The 15,826-nt window shown below is 35.0% G+C and overlaps 2 protein-coding genes across 2 annotated transcripts; both read right to left on the bottom strand.

Annotated features, from left to right (window-relative positions):
* Positions 1-5,823: 5,823 nt before the first annotated feature.
* LOC109212934 (thermospermine synthase ACAULIS5-like) lies at positions 5,824-9,946 on the bottom strand. The gene is made up of 10 exons (XM_019376665.1): positions 9,813-9,946; positions 9,593-9,659; positions 9,388-9,482; positions 8,960-9,062; positions 8,470-8,558; positions 7,798-7,954; positions 7,433-7,508; positions 6,733-6,791; positions 6,501-6,637; positions 5,824-5,908 (listed from the first exon to the last, which is right to left on the bottom strand). The coding sequence occupies exons 1-10, from the start codon at positions 9,944-9,946 to the stop codon at positions 5,824-5,826; spliced, it is 1,002 nt and encodes a 333-aa protein (XP_019232210.1).
* A 2,607-nt stretch (positions 9,947-12,553) lies between these two features.
* On the bottom strand, positions 12,554-15,826 carry LOC109212935 (40S ribosomal protein S3-3-like). The gene is made up of 6 exons (XM_019376666.1): positions 15,695-15,826; positions 15,461-15,608; positions 14,358-14,529; positions 13,247-13,301; positions 13,038-13,169; positions 12,554-12,926 (listed from the first exon to the last, which is right to left on the bottom strand). Exons 1-6 carry the CDS (start codon positions 15,722-15,724, stop codon positions 12,744-12,746), a joined length of 720 nt encoding a protein of 239 aa, XP_019232211.1. The 5' UTR covers positions 15,725-15,826; the 3' UTR covers positions 12,554-12,743.

The following is a 15,826-nucleotide window of genomic DNA, read 5'->3' as shown; positions in this document are numbered from 1 at the left end:
AGGCGATGACTATTGTTCCTTAGGTCATTTTTGATGGGCAAGCAAAATTATAGGCGATCCGAGTCCGGTCGCTCGCCCCATGCAGTTGGCGTGGGCTGTAGCACACGAAAATCTGGAAATCGGGCGAAATTCCAATTTTATGGCCTTAAAACGTGAAAAAATAAGGACCGGTCATAGATAGGCGATGACTATTGCTCCTTAGGTTATTTTTGATGGGCCAGAAAATTTTTAGGCGATCTAGGTGCGGTCGCTCGGCCCCATGATGATGGCGTGGGCTATAAGCACACGAAAATCTGTAAATTGGGCGGAATTTCAGTTTTATGGGCCTAAAACGCCGAAATACGAAGAACGGTTATGGCGAGACGATGACTATTGTTCCTTAGGTCATTTTCTATAATCCATCAAAATTTTAGGCGATTCGGGTCCAATTACCCTGGCCCATGCACATGGCGTGGGCTATAGGACACGAAAATCAAGGACAGGCGAAATTCGAGTTTTATGGCCCTAATACGCTAAGAAATGAGGAACGGTCATGGCGAGGCGATGATTATTGTTCTTTAGGTCGTTTTGATGGGCCGGCAAAATTATGGGCGATCCGGATCCGTAGCCTGGCCTCATGTAGATGGCGTGGGATATATAGCACACGAAAATCTGGAAATCGGGCGAAATTCTAGTTTTACGGCCGTAAAATGGTAACTGTCATGGCGAGGCGTTGACTTTTGTTCCTTAGGTCATTTATGATGCGCCCACAAAATTTTTGGCGATCGGGGTCCGGTCGCCCAACCCCATGCAGATGACGTGGGCTATAGCATACGAAAACGTAGGAATCGGGCGAATTTCCAGTTTTATGGCCCTAATACGCTAAAAATAAGGAACGGTCATGGCAAGGCGATGATTATTGTTCTTTAGATCATTTTTATGGGCCGGCACAATTTTAGGAGATCTAGGTCTAGTCGCTTGTCCCCATGCAGATGGCATGAGCTATAAGTACACGAAAATATGGGGATCGGGCGGAATTCCAGTTTTACGGTCCTAAAATGCCAAAAAACGAGGAACGAACATAGAGAGGCGATGACTATTGTTCCTTAAGTCATTTGTGATGGGCTGGCAAAATTTTCAGGCGACTAGCTCTAAATCACCTAAAATTTTGCGGGTTCACAGAAAACGATCTAACGAACAATAGTCATGGGTTTTCCATGACCGTTCCTCATTTTTTTGGCATTTTAGAGCCATAAAATAGTAATTTAGGACGACTTCTAAATTTTGTGTGCTATAGTCCATTCCATCTGCATGAATTCTGGCGACCAGCCCCGAATCGCCTAAAACTTTGTGGGCCCATCAAAAATGACCTAATGAAAAATAATCATGGGTTCGTCATAATCATTCCTCATTTTTTAGCTTTTAGGGCCATATAGCGGGAATTCAGGATGATTTCCTAATTTTTGAGGGATATAGTTCACACCATCTATATGAATTCAGGCGACCGGCTTCGTATCCCCTAAAATTTTGCTGGCCCAATTGAACCAACGTAAGGAGAAATAGTCATGGTTTCATCATAACCGTTCCTTATTTTTTGGCGCTTTAGGGCCATAAATCAGGAATTCATGATGATTTTCAAATTTTCATGTGCTATAGTCCACGTCATCAGCATGAATTCAGGCGACCGACTTTGAATCGCGAAAAATTTTGTGGGCCCTTACTATGACCGTTCCTCATTTTATGGCGTTTTAGGTCTATAAAACCTGAATTCAAAACGATTTCTAAATTTTTGTGTGCTATAGTTCACACCATCTGCATGAATTCGAGCGACTGACCTCGAATCGCATAAAATTTTGTGGGCCCATTTGAAACAACCTAATAAAAAATAGTCATATGTTCGCCATGACCATTCCTCTTTTTTTAACTTTTTGGGGACATAAAACTTAAATTCAAGACGATTTAAATTTTTTGAAGTGCTATAGTCCACGTCATCCGCATGAATTAGAACGACCGACTGAAACGGCCTAAAGCACAAATGGCCTTGGATTCCCCTTGACCGTTCTTCATTTTTGGCTTTTTAGGGCCATAAAATAGAAATTCGGAACAATTTGCAAATTTTCGTGTGCTATTGTCCACGTCATCTATATGAATTCAGGCGACAAGATCCAAATCGCCTAAAACTTTGCGGGTCAATCAGAAATGGCTTAATGAAAAAGTGTCAATGCTTCAGCATGCTTGTTCCTCAGTTTTTGGTATTTTAGTGCCATAAAACAGGAATTCTGGACGATTTCCGAATTTTCATCTGCTAAAGTCCACGCCATGTATGATTAGAGCGATCGGCCCCGGATCGTCAAAATTTTGCGATCCCTTTAGAAACGACCTAATTAACAATAGTCATGGGTTCGCCGTGATCATTCCTCATTTTTTGGCGTTTTAGATCCATGAGACAGGCATTCAAGACGATTTTCAAATTTTCGTGTGTTATAGTCCACGTCATCCGCATGAATTCGGGCGACCATCTCCGAAACGCCTAAAAATTTGTGGCCCCATCAAAAATGTCCTAATATACAATAGTCATAGGTTCTCCATGACCGTTCCTCATTTTTTGGCGTTTAGGGCCATAATACAAAACTTCTAAACAATTTGCAAATTTTTGTGTGCTATAGTCTACGCGATCAACATAAATTCGGACGACTGATCCAAAACGCCTAATATTTTGCAGGTCCATAAAAAAAGACCTAATAAAAAATAGTCATGGATTCTTTATTTTTTGGTGTTTTAGGGCCAAAAAACAGGAATTCAGGACGATTAGTAAATTTTTTTCGCGTGCTATACCACACCATCAGCATGAATTCGGGCGATTGGCTTTGAATCGTCTAAATTTTTGCGGGCCATCAGAAACGACCTAATTAACATTAGTCATGCGTTGGACATGACTGTAACTAGTGAAGAATAGTCATGGGTTCGCCATGAGTGTTCCTTCTTTTTTGATGTTTTAGGTCCATAAAACAGAAATTCAAGACTATTTCAAAATTTTTGTATGCCATAGTCCATGTCATCTGCATGCATTCGAGCGACCGGTTCCGAATCACCTGAAATTTTACGGGCCCATAAAAAATGAGCTAATGAACAATAGTTATCGCTTTGCCACGATCGTTAGGCCATGCCATCTGCACGATTTAGGGCGACTGGCCCTAAATCGCCTAAAATTATGTAGGCCAATCAAAAACTACCAAATGAACAATAATAATGGGTTCACCATAACCATTCCTTGTTTTTTAGTGTTTTAGGGACACAAAATAGAAATTCAAAATGATTTTTAACTTTTCATGTGCTATAGTCCAAGCCATCTACATGAATTCGAGTGACCGGCTTCGAATCGTCTAAAAGAAATTGGGCAATTAGAAAAGACCTAATGAACAATAGTCATGAGTTCGTCATGACCGTTCCTCGTTTTTTGATGTATTAGGGACAAAAATAGAATTTCAAGATGATTTCCAAATTTTCGTGTGCTATAGTCCACGCCATCTACATGAATTCAGGCGATCGGCTCCGAATCGCCTGAAATTTTACGGGCCCATAAAAATGACCTAATGAACAATAGTCATCACTTCGCCATGATCATTCCTCGTTTTTTGGCGTAATAGGTCCATAAAACAGGAATGCAACGATTTTCAAATTTTCTTGTGCTATAGTCCACGCTATCTGCATTAATTCGGCCGACCGGCCCAGAATCGCCTTAAATTTTGTGAACCTATCAGTAACGACCTACAATAGTCATGGGTTCGTCTTGATCGTTCCTCTTTTTTTTATTTTAGGGCCATACAATAAGAATTCAGTACGATTTCTAAATTTTCGTGTGCTATAGTCCACGTCATCTGCATGAATTCGGGCAACCAGCTCCGAATTATCTAAAATTTTGCGGGGCCATCAGAAACGACCTAATGAACAATAGCATAGGTTCGCCATGATCGTTCCTTATTTTTTGCCGTTTTAGGGCCAGAAAATAAAAATTCTAAATCATTTGCAAATTTTCATGTGCTATAGACTACGCCATAAGCATAAACTCGGACGACCGATCCCGAAATGCCTAAATTTTGCGGGCCCATCAGGAACGTCCTAATAAACATAATCATGTGTTCACCATCACCGTTCCTAATCTTTTAGCATTTTAGCACCATAAAATAGGAATTCAAGACGGTAATAATTTTCGTGTGATGTACCACGCCATCTGCATGAATTCGGGCGACCTGCTTTGAATTGCCTAAATCTTTGCGGGCCATCAGAAACAATCTAACGAACAATAGTCATGGGTTAGCCAATGATTGTTCCTCGTTTTTTGGTATTTTAGGGCTATAAAACAGGAATTCAAGATAATTTTTAAATTTTCATGTACTATAGTCCACGCCATCTGCATGAATTCAGGCGACCAGCTCCGAATCGCCTAAAATTTTCTGAACCTATTAGAAACGACTTAATGAACAATAGTCATGGATACGCCTTGATCGTTCCTCTTTTTTTGACATTTTGGACCATAAAACAAGAATTCATGACGATTTCCAAATTTTCATGTGCTACCATCTGCATGAATTTGGGCGGACAACCTCGAGTCGTCTAAAATTTTGCGGGCTCATCATAAATGACCTAATAAACAATAGTCATGGTTTGCATTGATTGTTCCTTGTTTTTAGCATAGGGCCATAAAACTAGAATACATGACGATTTGTAATTGTCCGTGTGCTATAGCCGACGCCATCTGCATGAATTCGGGCGACCAACTCCGAATCGCCTAAAATTTGTGGGCCCATCAGAAATGACCTAATGAATAATAGTCATGGGTTCGCCATGACAGTTTCTCTTTTTTGGCGTTTTAGGGCCATAAAATGGGAAATCAAAACGATTTTCAAATTTTAGTGTGCTATAGTCCACGCCATCTGCATGAATTCGGGCGACCGGCTCTTAATCGCCTAAAATTTAGCGGGCCCATCAGAAATGACCTAATGAACAATAGTCATGGGTTCACCATGATCATTCCTCATTTTTTGGCTTTTTAAGGCTATAAAACAAGACTCAGGACAATTTCCAAATTTTCATGTGCTATAGTCCACGCCATCTGCATGAATTCCGGCAACCGGCTCTATATCGCTTAAAATTTTACGGGTCCATCAAAAACGACCTAATGAAGAAAAGTTATCGCTTCATTATGATTGTTCCTCGTTTTTTGGCGTTTTGTAGTGAGAATCTTTTGGAGGCTATAGTCTACCTTAGTTCCCTTTTTCTCCTATAGTTACCTTCTTTTTCTTAGAGGTTTGCATATTTTTTATAGTCTTGCAAACAAATGTTATGCAAGAAATCAATGGTGAAATTAATTGCTGGGAATAAAAGAAACAGTATAATACAAGTTCACATTCTTGCTCTGTTCCCATCATCAAAATGTTGTATTTACTGTCTGATAAAATGTTAGTATATGACAAACATATTATATATATATATATATATATATATATATATATATATATATATATATATATATATATCAATTTTCATCTTTTTGCCGTTGTTTAGGACCATCATTTTCGACTTGAAACTGTTCAATTATGTGTTTGAGAGTTATTAGACATTTCTATGGTTCTTTGGTGTGTGATGGTTGGTACAAAAAAAATGTAATATGACAAACATATTATATCAATTTAATTCTAACAGGGGAAACGATTGCCATAGATATCTGCAATAATATATTTTGTTTATTTCATTACAGTATTTTCGTTTCATACTTTTGCTCACAGTACTGAATAACACTCAAAATAATTCATAGAAATTAAACTGGATTTGATCAGACTTTGTTCAGACACTATCAGCTGCAAGCAGTCCATGTCCAAAGAGGAACTTCTCATTCTCTTCTGTTAAAATATTTGTCTCATTCAGAAGCCTACAACAAGTAAAGAAAATAAATTTTGGTTATTTAAGAAACAAATAAACGTGATTTTGTCAAACATATGAATGAGTGAAATTAATGACTAACCTCTTTATTTTAATTATTTATATTGCCAAATTATTTACGCAAATCATCATCATAAAATAATATATTGAATTAAAGTAATAAAAATCAGTTGTTACAAATATTTGTAAAAAGTTACAATGATGAAATAAAACTTCGAAAAATGACGCTGTATAGCCACTCTTAAAATAATAACCGAAAAAGTGTATAATTTTTCTATATTATATACAAAAATTATACAATTTTGATTTACTTTTTCGGCTACCGAATGTAAATAGTTTCTGACGGGGGCTAAAAGTGATAATACCCGATAAAAATTTGTTAACTGCGATAACAATGTAATACTTCCCTTGGAAAGTTTTTGACGAAAATTTTGAGTATTAGAGAATAATTATATTTAAGCGTTAGTTGGAGCAAATATATAATTTTAGAAAAATTACTTTTCCCCTCCTAATAAATATATTTTTTTTTTGAAAAATATTTTCAGATAATCAAACATCGAAAAATAATTATCTAGACTTACGATGTAGCAACAGCCTTGTTCATAACAGTACGAAAGAGCATGAAAGCAGCATCAAGATACTGAAGTTCTCCATTAATCCTCTCTTTAATTCTGTTCTCAAGAACCTCAGCATCTAGTTTAAATGGTTGATCCGAAGCCTATAAGAAAATTAATTATAATTAAGCTATTGATTATGAAATTAAAAAAAGGGTTAAGATAATTTGAATAAAAGATAAATAAGGGACTATTATACCAAAACCCATCCACGTGTATCAGCAAAAGATGGTACGTGAGCTGTGTAAGCTATAACATCTGCAATATGACATCGTTACATAGCTTAGCATTAAAAGTAAAGTATGCAGGATTTTTCGTAAGCGATGTTAATATTGAAAAAAATTGAAGAATTAACTTAAATAATTGTTCACACAAATTTCTTAAACTAAAAATAACAGGCGGGTGTATAATATATGTAAAATTCATGTATAATATGTATATAACTGTGTATACCGCCTAGAAAAAGTAAACAGTAAATGTGGCCGGCTATTTGTGTAATAATTCCAAAAGAATTAACAAATAAACAAATGAATATAATAATAAGCAATGTTATTTTTTAAATCCATACTATATATTTTTATTTACTTATTATTTATATATAATTTATTATTAAAAAAAATTAACGAAGTAGTCTCACGTGACGTCGCTTGGGACTAGGTCAATCCAGCTTGAAGAGTTGAGAACAAATATGAGACGACTAATTTTAAATGGTAGGTGAAATAGTGATCCAAAATATAACGGAAGATTATCTTATAAAACTAAGTCAAAAGTACCAAGATGAATTTTGAATTATTTTCTTGAAAATATCAGATCTCCTTTTGAAATCAAGAGAAGAGAGGAATTGTAACATTGCTCATCAAATAACAAGATCAAATGCAGTGTTAGAACAGTAGAATTACACTTGAAAACTTGTTTAGCAGTGTTGTAAACTGATGAGAACAATTCCTTATGTGAGAGAATTCCAGCAAAACCAGCCTGCAAAAATCACAAGTCTGGTAAGTTTTGCTTGTTATAATTAATAACATGCTCTATATATAGTTCAGACTTATCCCGTAGGTATCACGTAAAATTAGTTGAAATACGCAAAAACTGACTCTGATACACTACGATTAGAAATAGTGTTTGTTTGAAGGGCAAAATTATTATTCAATGTTAACATGGCCATTTTAGTCTTTTAACTTTGACTTAGCGTCTTCACACTTATAATATAATATGATATATAAAATAAAATAAAAAGGGATTGTGAAGAGAGAAATGAAAGAACCTGAGTGACAAAGATGCCATTATCATTGAGTTTGGACTTAATGACACTTTCATAGAAAGATTTAAAATAGAGATAATTGCAAGGCCCTCCTTCACGAGGATCAGATAAATCTCCCACTATCACATCATACTTCGACTCGGTCTTTTCCAACTCCACCCTTTCACATGCACAAGCTAGCGGTTAATGCAAATAATTTAATTTATACACACTAACGATATAAACATATAATTATTTATACACTATCAGAAGGAGCCCAACGGTAAAGTTATTTTCGTAAGACCTATAGGCAGTGGCGGAGGCAGGATCTCCACGAAGGGAGTTAAAAAAAATTTTTTGTAGCTAGTGGGAATTGAACCCATGACCTTATGTAGATTTTGAACCCCCTTGACCACTAAACTACACTTTTGGATTGTGTTAAGGGTGTTCAAAACTTAATATACAAAGGTAAAAAACAGATTTGCCTTATATATACAATGTAATTTTTCGGCGAAGGGTGTTCACCCCCTAAATCCGCCCCTGCCTATAGGTCATGGTTTGAGCTGTGAAAACAGCGACTAATGCTTGCATTAGGATAGACTATCTACATCACACTCTTTGGGATATAGCTCTACGGATACTTTGTGTACCGAGCTGCCTTTTTATTTATACACTTTTAATCTAATTTAAACTTACTTGGCGTCATTGATGATGACATGAAGCCTCCGATCAGCAAAGGCTTCTTGATTTGCCGTAAGGTGTTTACAGCAAATATTCACAACTTCCTACAAATATACACAATTTATCACACTTTCCACAAGTTATCTATTACTCTCTCCGGTCCAAATTAAGTAATATTTTGGTTTTTTTCTTGTGGTACAAAATAAGTGATATTTTCAGATTTCAAGAATGAATTAATTATTTTTTTCCTATATTGTCCTTGGAGTAAATAGTGTTGGAATATGTGTTAGGAGTGTTTATGTGGGATAGTAAAGGTTAATATGGTCAATTTCATTGTTAATTAATGCTAAAAGGTGGATTTCTTAATCTGTATGAAAACATCCAAAAAATCACTTATTTTGGACCGGAGGAGTACTAATTAATAATCCAAACTGAGATTTCATTGATTAATTAACGAAATGATAGACACAAAAAAGAAATAGAAGAGGATGGTCATAAATCATACTTGATCAATATCAGACATTACAACTTTCTCAATGCTGTAATGTTTAAGAGCCTCTCTTGCAGCTGATCCTTCCCCACCTCCCATAATAAACACTGTTTTGGGACTGATCATCAAAAAAAAAAAAAAAAAAAAAAAAAAAAAAAAAAAAAAAAAAAAAAAAAAAAAANATCATCAAAAAAAAAAAAAAAAAAAAAAAAAAAATCATCAGTCCAAAAAAAAAATATTAAAGTCGCGCCCACTAGGTGAGGTAAATTGCTTCATACCAAGAATTTCTCTATTTTCAGTACATAAACCGAAAATTCTAGTTAAGAATAAATGAATCTTAACCATCTTACGACGTAACAGAAAATGAAAACTACTATAAAACGAAAAATAGAATATATAGTCAGTACAGACATAAAGATAGATCTATGAGAAAAATTAAGTACTTGTCATGAAGTAAGAGAGCAGGATGGATCAAACTTTCATGGTATATAAACTCATCATTTTCAGCACTCTGCATTTTTCCATCAATCACCAAAACCTGCATATCATTCATTTATACATTATCCATATATTAAAATCCTAAAATAGGTTTAGAAAATTTTAATTTTAATTTTTGGGTGGGGGTGGGGGGGTGTGGTTATAGCCAACCTTTCCAAAGTGCTTTGTGTCTAAAAGTGCCACATCTTGAAACTTGGTGGTATCTTTGTATAGGACACTGCAATATTTCATTGTTAGACTCAACGAAGAAATCAGGAATTTCGTTAAGGAGTTTCATATAAGATATAATATATATGCATGAAAATTAATATTTATATATATATATAGATATAGTATAATTTTTCGGCGATGAATGTTCGGCATTCATTACCTGTTTATGGCTAAAGACCATTTGAGGTCGGCTTGAAGAGTCTCTTCAAACCATTGAATATTCTCCCCATTTTCCTCACAATTTTCAGAAATGACATTTGAGTGAACAATTTCTTTCTCAATTGTTTGCTCCATTCTTCAATTAGAAAAAATAAAATAAAATGAAAGTTCTCTTTATATGGAGCAATAGGCTATATAAACTCTGATTAATATATAAAGATATATACATGTCAAAATTTGTACATCATTTCAAATTTATTTCTGGATTGAAGATTATATAAATCTGATCTCATTTTTCATGTGAACATTCAAAATCAAGTCAAATTTTTGGATAATGTATTAGTTATTACTTTTTATTTTATCTATTCTTCATTACTTAATTGTCCTAGGTGGTTGGGACTTGGGTTGGAGGATATGAGGAAAAATAAATTGAATGCATCATCCATTTTTTATTTGTCAACAATCAACTCATTCGAAAAAATTAACATTTATTTTTCATCTCACAAAACTGACTTTGTTTTTTTTTTTTTTAACAAGTACATATTCCCTTCGGTCCACTTTAACTAATTTTTTGGTTGTTTTCACACATATTAAAGAATCCAAATTTTAGTATTAATTAACAGTGTAATTGACCATAATAACTTTAATTTATTCATTGAAAATACAACGTATACTCCTAGGCTCTTTATTTAGGAGCAACTTTGAAAAAAAAAAAGATGTTAATTCTTTCTTGATATTTAAAAAAAACAAATATTGTGAAACACAAATATATATANTGAATATGTTGAAAAGTTGAACGGATTCAAAGAAATGTAACGATGCAAAGCATGGAGAAAACAAAGAAGGAGAAAAAAAAAAATATCATGACCAAGAAAGAGTGATGTTAAGTCTCTCTAGTTCCCCTAAGGAAAAAGAAAAATGCCTCAAAGAGTCAGCGAAACATGAGCCAAAAAGAGAAAAAGTGGAGTGCTTAAGGAAAGATAGACCCGTTCTATTCCAACATATCCAACCTTAGTCCAAAAGCCTTCATTACATTCCGAAAAAGCCCTACGTGATTTCAAGCCGAGTGAACTTAGATTAGTGGTGATCTACATGAGGGGCAAGCATATGATACTTAGAGCCGTACTTGTGACATTCTTTTGAGAGAGATGAGAGAACTTTTCACAAATCTTTGAAATGAGTGCTACATTCTTAAGTGAGATATTCTAACGGAGAGTAGAGGAGGAGGACTTTGGGATCCACAATAACCTACATAAAAGAGCGAGTTTCCTTGATGAATAAAGTCAACTCTTGATGCTCAAGTGTCACTATGGGGTGAAATTCAAAAATAGCCAGATTTACAAGTGGTCATTCAAAAATTGTCACAGTTTCAAAAATAATCGAAATTTAGCCACTTTTCATGTAAAGATAAATCTGAACGAAAACATTGTTCAAAATTCGGAAAAAATACTCCAGTATAATATACTGGAACTCCAGTATACTTGTGTTAGAACTCCAGTATAATTCAATCTCCAGTATATTATACTGGAACTTTCCACGTGTTGGAGTTCCAGCATAATATGCTGGAAGTTCATACACAGGTGCACCGATCTCCAGTATATTATGCTGGAACTTTCCATGTTGCAGCAAAATAGTGGCTATTTTTCAAAGACTTTGCAAACGCTAACTATTTTTGAATGACCAGTCCGATAACTGGTTAGGGTGCTATTTTTACGTTAAATTGACCATTTTCCCAACAAATTTTTAGCAGTTCATAAAATGTTTTTCTTTCTTCATAATTTATAAACTGTTATTTGTACGATTTTGGAAAGGATAAAAGATTGTCTTGGTCGATCAAAATAGTGTCTTCCGAAGTGAGGAAATTGTCGCATTATGGCAAACTAATAAATGGAGGCCATTGCTTAAGGAATATAGGAAAATAAAATCACCAGAATATTTAATTTCACTTTCACTTTTCACATTCAAAAATGACAAACATAATAAGCAAAAATATAATCCAGGATGTTTAATTCCACTCCCCATTTTTAACTCAGAAAATGAGATGCATAAAAAATTTAAATACACACAAAAATATAATCTTGGTAGTCGTTACAACGAACAAATAAACAAATAGATCAAATAGATGCTATTTGATGATCCATTTACATTATTTTCTGTCCAGTTATTCCATACCAAACATCTAGAATTTTAGTTGCACAAGTGACAAAAATAAGAAAACTGAAACTTTGTAAGAAGCATTCAAGTCTAAGTAAAGCTGGAAAACCTTAACATTCTAATAACACAATATTCACATGCCAAATAAAACTGGAAAGAGAGTAGTAAATAATTGAATTTTCAGTTTTTTCTGCTTTTAATACAAAACTCTTAACCAATCAAAAGTGTAGGGGTCGACTTGTTCAATTTTACTAATGTATATAAGCATTCTTAATTTCGTATAAGCTACCCCACACTTCCTTTAAATTCTCCAAAAAACGAACAAAATAAGTAGGCATTTGCTCGTAAATTGGAACATGCATTTCACTTGAAAAAATATTGCAACTTTAGTATGGGCAATAAACTTTTACTATACAATATTGAATTCTTTTTCAAAAAAAATTGAAAAACCCAATATCAAAATTCAGTTTAATATAACACTGAGTGCAAATTGCTGCAAGCACACACTAGGTGTAAAATACAAAAAACTTGATGAGTTAATGCAGGTGCAATCACTGCTGAGCAGTGAAGACAAATGAACGCAACACGGAAAAAGGGCAAAATTGATAGAGCAAAAGTTTCATTCAAGCAGTACGATTGTCGATGTAACAAAAAGCAATTCTCCAAACATGTCTCTATATAGAGTACCCAACGTTGATAAAACAAAACTAACACTCAACTTAAACGAAATACAGTATTTGGAAAATTGTTATAAGATGATGAAACTGAAGCTAGCTGTCTAGCTAATTGGAACAGGAGCCTCAGTGTCAACTGGCAGCACTGGTGGTGGTGGAGGGATGTTGTATTCTTCTTCCTCCTTGGGAGGATGGATTGTGACAAGATCTGGAAGGGGTGTTGTTGGACCTTGCTTTCCTTTGGGATCCCAATCAAGCATAATCTTGACCTTGATGCCAAGTACTCCCTAAAGAACAAAAGAAAAATCAAAATCACATCAGAAACCAGAATGACACAATAAATAAAAAGCAACCACCAGGAACAGCAGAACTAAAGCGCTAAGCAATCTAAACTTTACCTGTCTCATGAGAATGTGTCTAACAGCAGAGTCAATATACTCTTTGACAGGCTGCCCAGAAGAAATCATGTAACCATCTTTGAACTTCATGGACTTGGCACGCTGAGCTCTCAATTTTCCACTAACAATCACCTGAATAAAGTAACTGTGAGGAACTAGTACAATTTATTAGACGTGTCATGAGCAGATAGAGAATTGAAGAAGCATACCTCACATCCCTTGGCTCCACTCTCCATGATAAATCTCAGGACACCATAGCATGCCCTGATAATGTTTGAGAATACTTGTTAGACCAACAAAGAAAATAATTAAACTAGTCAAACAAAAACCATAAGAAATACATATGGAAACAAATTAAGCATGTTGCAAACCAAGGACAGAGGTGTAAGAATTACAACTCAGACGTCTTTAGCCTGCTTCAGCTGATATAGTCATCTTCCGACACAAACTTGGTACTACATAAAACCTATTTGCTTTATAGATGACAGGAGGCATGGAGGACTAAATTGCACATAGAAACACATATGGAAACAAATTAAGCATGTTGCAAACCAAGGTCAAAGGTGTAAGAAGATACATCTCAGAAAATATCTTTAGCCTGCTTCAGCTGATATAGTCATCTTCCGACACAAATTTAGTACCAAGGCAAACCTATTTGCTTTATAGATGACAGGAGGCATGGAGAACTAAATTGCACATAGAAACACATATTGGAAACAAATTAAGCATGTTGCAAACCAAGGCTAGAGGTGTATGAAGTTACAACTCAGAAAATGTCTTTAGCATGCTTCAGCTGATATAGTCATCTTCCGACACAAATTTAGTACAAGGTAAACCTATTTGCTTTATAGATGACAAGCACAGGCGATCAAGATACCTAGTTCCAAGATAACACAACGAAACATTATTTACAAATATGTCCTCGCCAAAATTACTGCATAAGACTAATTACATCATGAGAATGATGGCATGGAGGACTATAACTCTAGTCATCATCCGACACATGATTGGTATTAGAAAACCAATTTGCTTTGTGGATGACATAGAACCTTCTAAGAGATCCAAGATATTGCTCTTCTTATACAAACATTACACCATAGCTCGTGAAGAACATAAATTAATGAACAAAAATTGAAAAAGACACGAGACATGTAGAGACAATAATGTTTTAACAGGGGAAAGCATTGCAGAAAGTAAAGTCACAAGTCACTAGGAAAGGAGGAGAAAGTAAAGCATTACAAGTTAGAAAAACAAAGTGGAAAAGCACAAGTCACTAGCACAAAGCAAAAGGTAACATATGGCAGATAGATTGAAAATTACCTTCTAACAGCAAGACCACCAAGGAGCTTGTATCGAAGTGACTCAGCCTGAGCAACAGCACACAGTCCTCTGTTGTTAACCTTCTCAGCATACAGCTCAACAGTGCCCTCTTTAAAGTTGAATCTCTTCTGGACAACTGATGTCAACTCCCTGATCCTCCTTCCCTTCTCACCTAATAATAAAACCAAATGTACCAATAATCAACCGCACACACGAAATGTATTCAGATTACTATCAACAAGACTTAAATCCATTCGATACACAGTACTTGTCAAAGGAAAGGAGGAGCATTGCACCACAGAATTAATTCAAGGAAATATATGACCAAATACATGATGAGAACAACTTATTCATCACTTTTCCTCCGTGCTTGTTCCTTTATTTAGAAAATAAAAAGGAACTCCAAATAAGGATATAAGTAGCACTAATCATTCTCTTTCACCCTCTAAAATCTTCTCTGTAATAAGGATATAAGTAGCACTAATCATTCTCTTTCACCCTCTAAAATCTTCTCTGTATCTTCCCAAAAGCATACTCCCATCAATCCCAATTAATAAGACACTTTTACATTTTAATACGTCCTGAAAGAATGATATATTTTATCTTTCTAAACAATTCAACTTTAAATGTCATTTTACCTTAATTAGATTTTTCATAGCAACACAAATGTCTATATCATATCAAATGCTAAACAATTAACTTTAAACTAGTCACTTTACCTTAATGAAATGATTGTTTGCCATACGAACATCTTTCATATAAAACGCTAAACAATTTGACTTTACGCGTGTAGTTTTACCTTAATGAAATGATTTTTAGCCACACAAATGTCTATATCACATAAAATGGGACGAAGCGATTATTATCCAATCGAACCACTAATACAGAAGCATACTCCGGGAGATGACATAAGGCCAAAACTTCATTTTAAACATACGCAATCAATTGGATCTGGAAGTTAACACGCAGATAATTATAACTAAGAACTTTACAACTAGCAATAAGATAATCAAACACAAATTGCCACATAAATAACAGTTCACGTCAAAAATGAGTAACAACTGCAATATAAATTCTTAACGAAGACAAGTTAGAGGGACTACCGAGAACATTCTGGGTACGAGTGGCTCTGATGATGATTTCAGTCCTCATTGGAGTAACCCTAACCTCCACTCCAGAGTATCCATCCTCAGCCAACTCACGTGTCAACACCTCGTTCAGCTCGGCGAAGAACACGCCATCGGCAACAAACTGAAACGGCCAAATGTATTAGTAACTTTTCAAAAAAATTCACAAATGTGATATCTATACACACATGCTGAAAACAAATTACAAACCTTTCGCTTCTTGCTAATCTGAGTAGCCATCTTTGCTTTCGAAGTTTTGAAAGCTTAGCAGACAGAACCACTAAGCTCTAGTTCGCCGTTAGATTTTGCAAGCGATATGCGGTATAGGGTTTTTCGCCTTCT

This window comes from Nicotiana attenuata, unplaced genomic scaffold (assembly GCF_001879085.1).
Source record: "Nicotiana attenuata strain UT unplaced genomic scaffold, NIATTr2, whole genome shotgun sequence".
In the NCBI taxonomy this organism is placed as follows: domain Eukaryota; kingdom Viridiplantae; phylum Streptophyta; class Magnoliopsida; order Solanales; family Solanaceae; genus Nicotiana; species Nicotiana attenuata.
This window is presented reverse-complemented; position numbering and strand designations above follow the sequence as displayed.

Coding starts and splice junctions, on each gene's coding strand:
- LOC109212934 (XM_019376665.1), bottom strand. CDS start 9,946: ATGGAGCAAACAATTGAGAAAGAAATTGTTCACTCAAATGTCATTTCT. Junction 9,063..9,387: donor GCTCTCTTACTTCATGACAA/GTACTTAATTTT, acceptor TTTGATGATCAG/TCCCAAAACAGTGTTTATTA. Junction 7,955..8,469: donor GTCATCATCAATGACGCCAA/GTAAGTTTAAAT, acceptor TGCATGTGAAAG/GGTGGAGTTGGAAAAGACCG.
- LOC109212935 (XM_019376666.1), bottom strand. CDS start 15,724: ATGGCTACTCAGATTAGCAAGAAGCGAAAG. Junction 14,530..15,460: donor TCGTACCCAGAATGTTCTCG/GTAGTCCCTCTA, acceptor TTTTATTATTAG/GTGAGAAGGGAAGGAGGATC. Junction 13,170..13,246: donor GTGGAGCCAAGGGATGTGAG/GTATGCTTCTTC, acceptor TACTTTATTCAG/GTGATTGTTAGTGGAAAATT.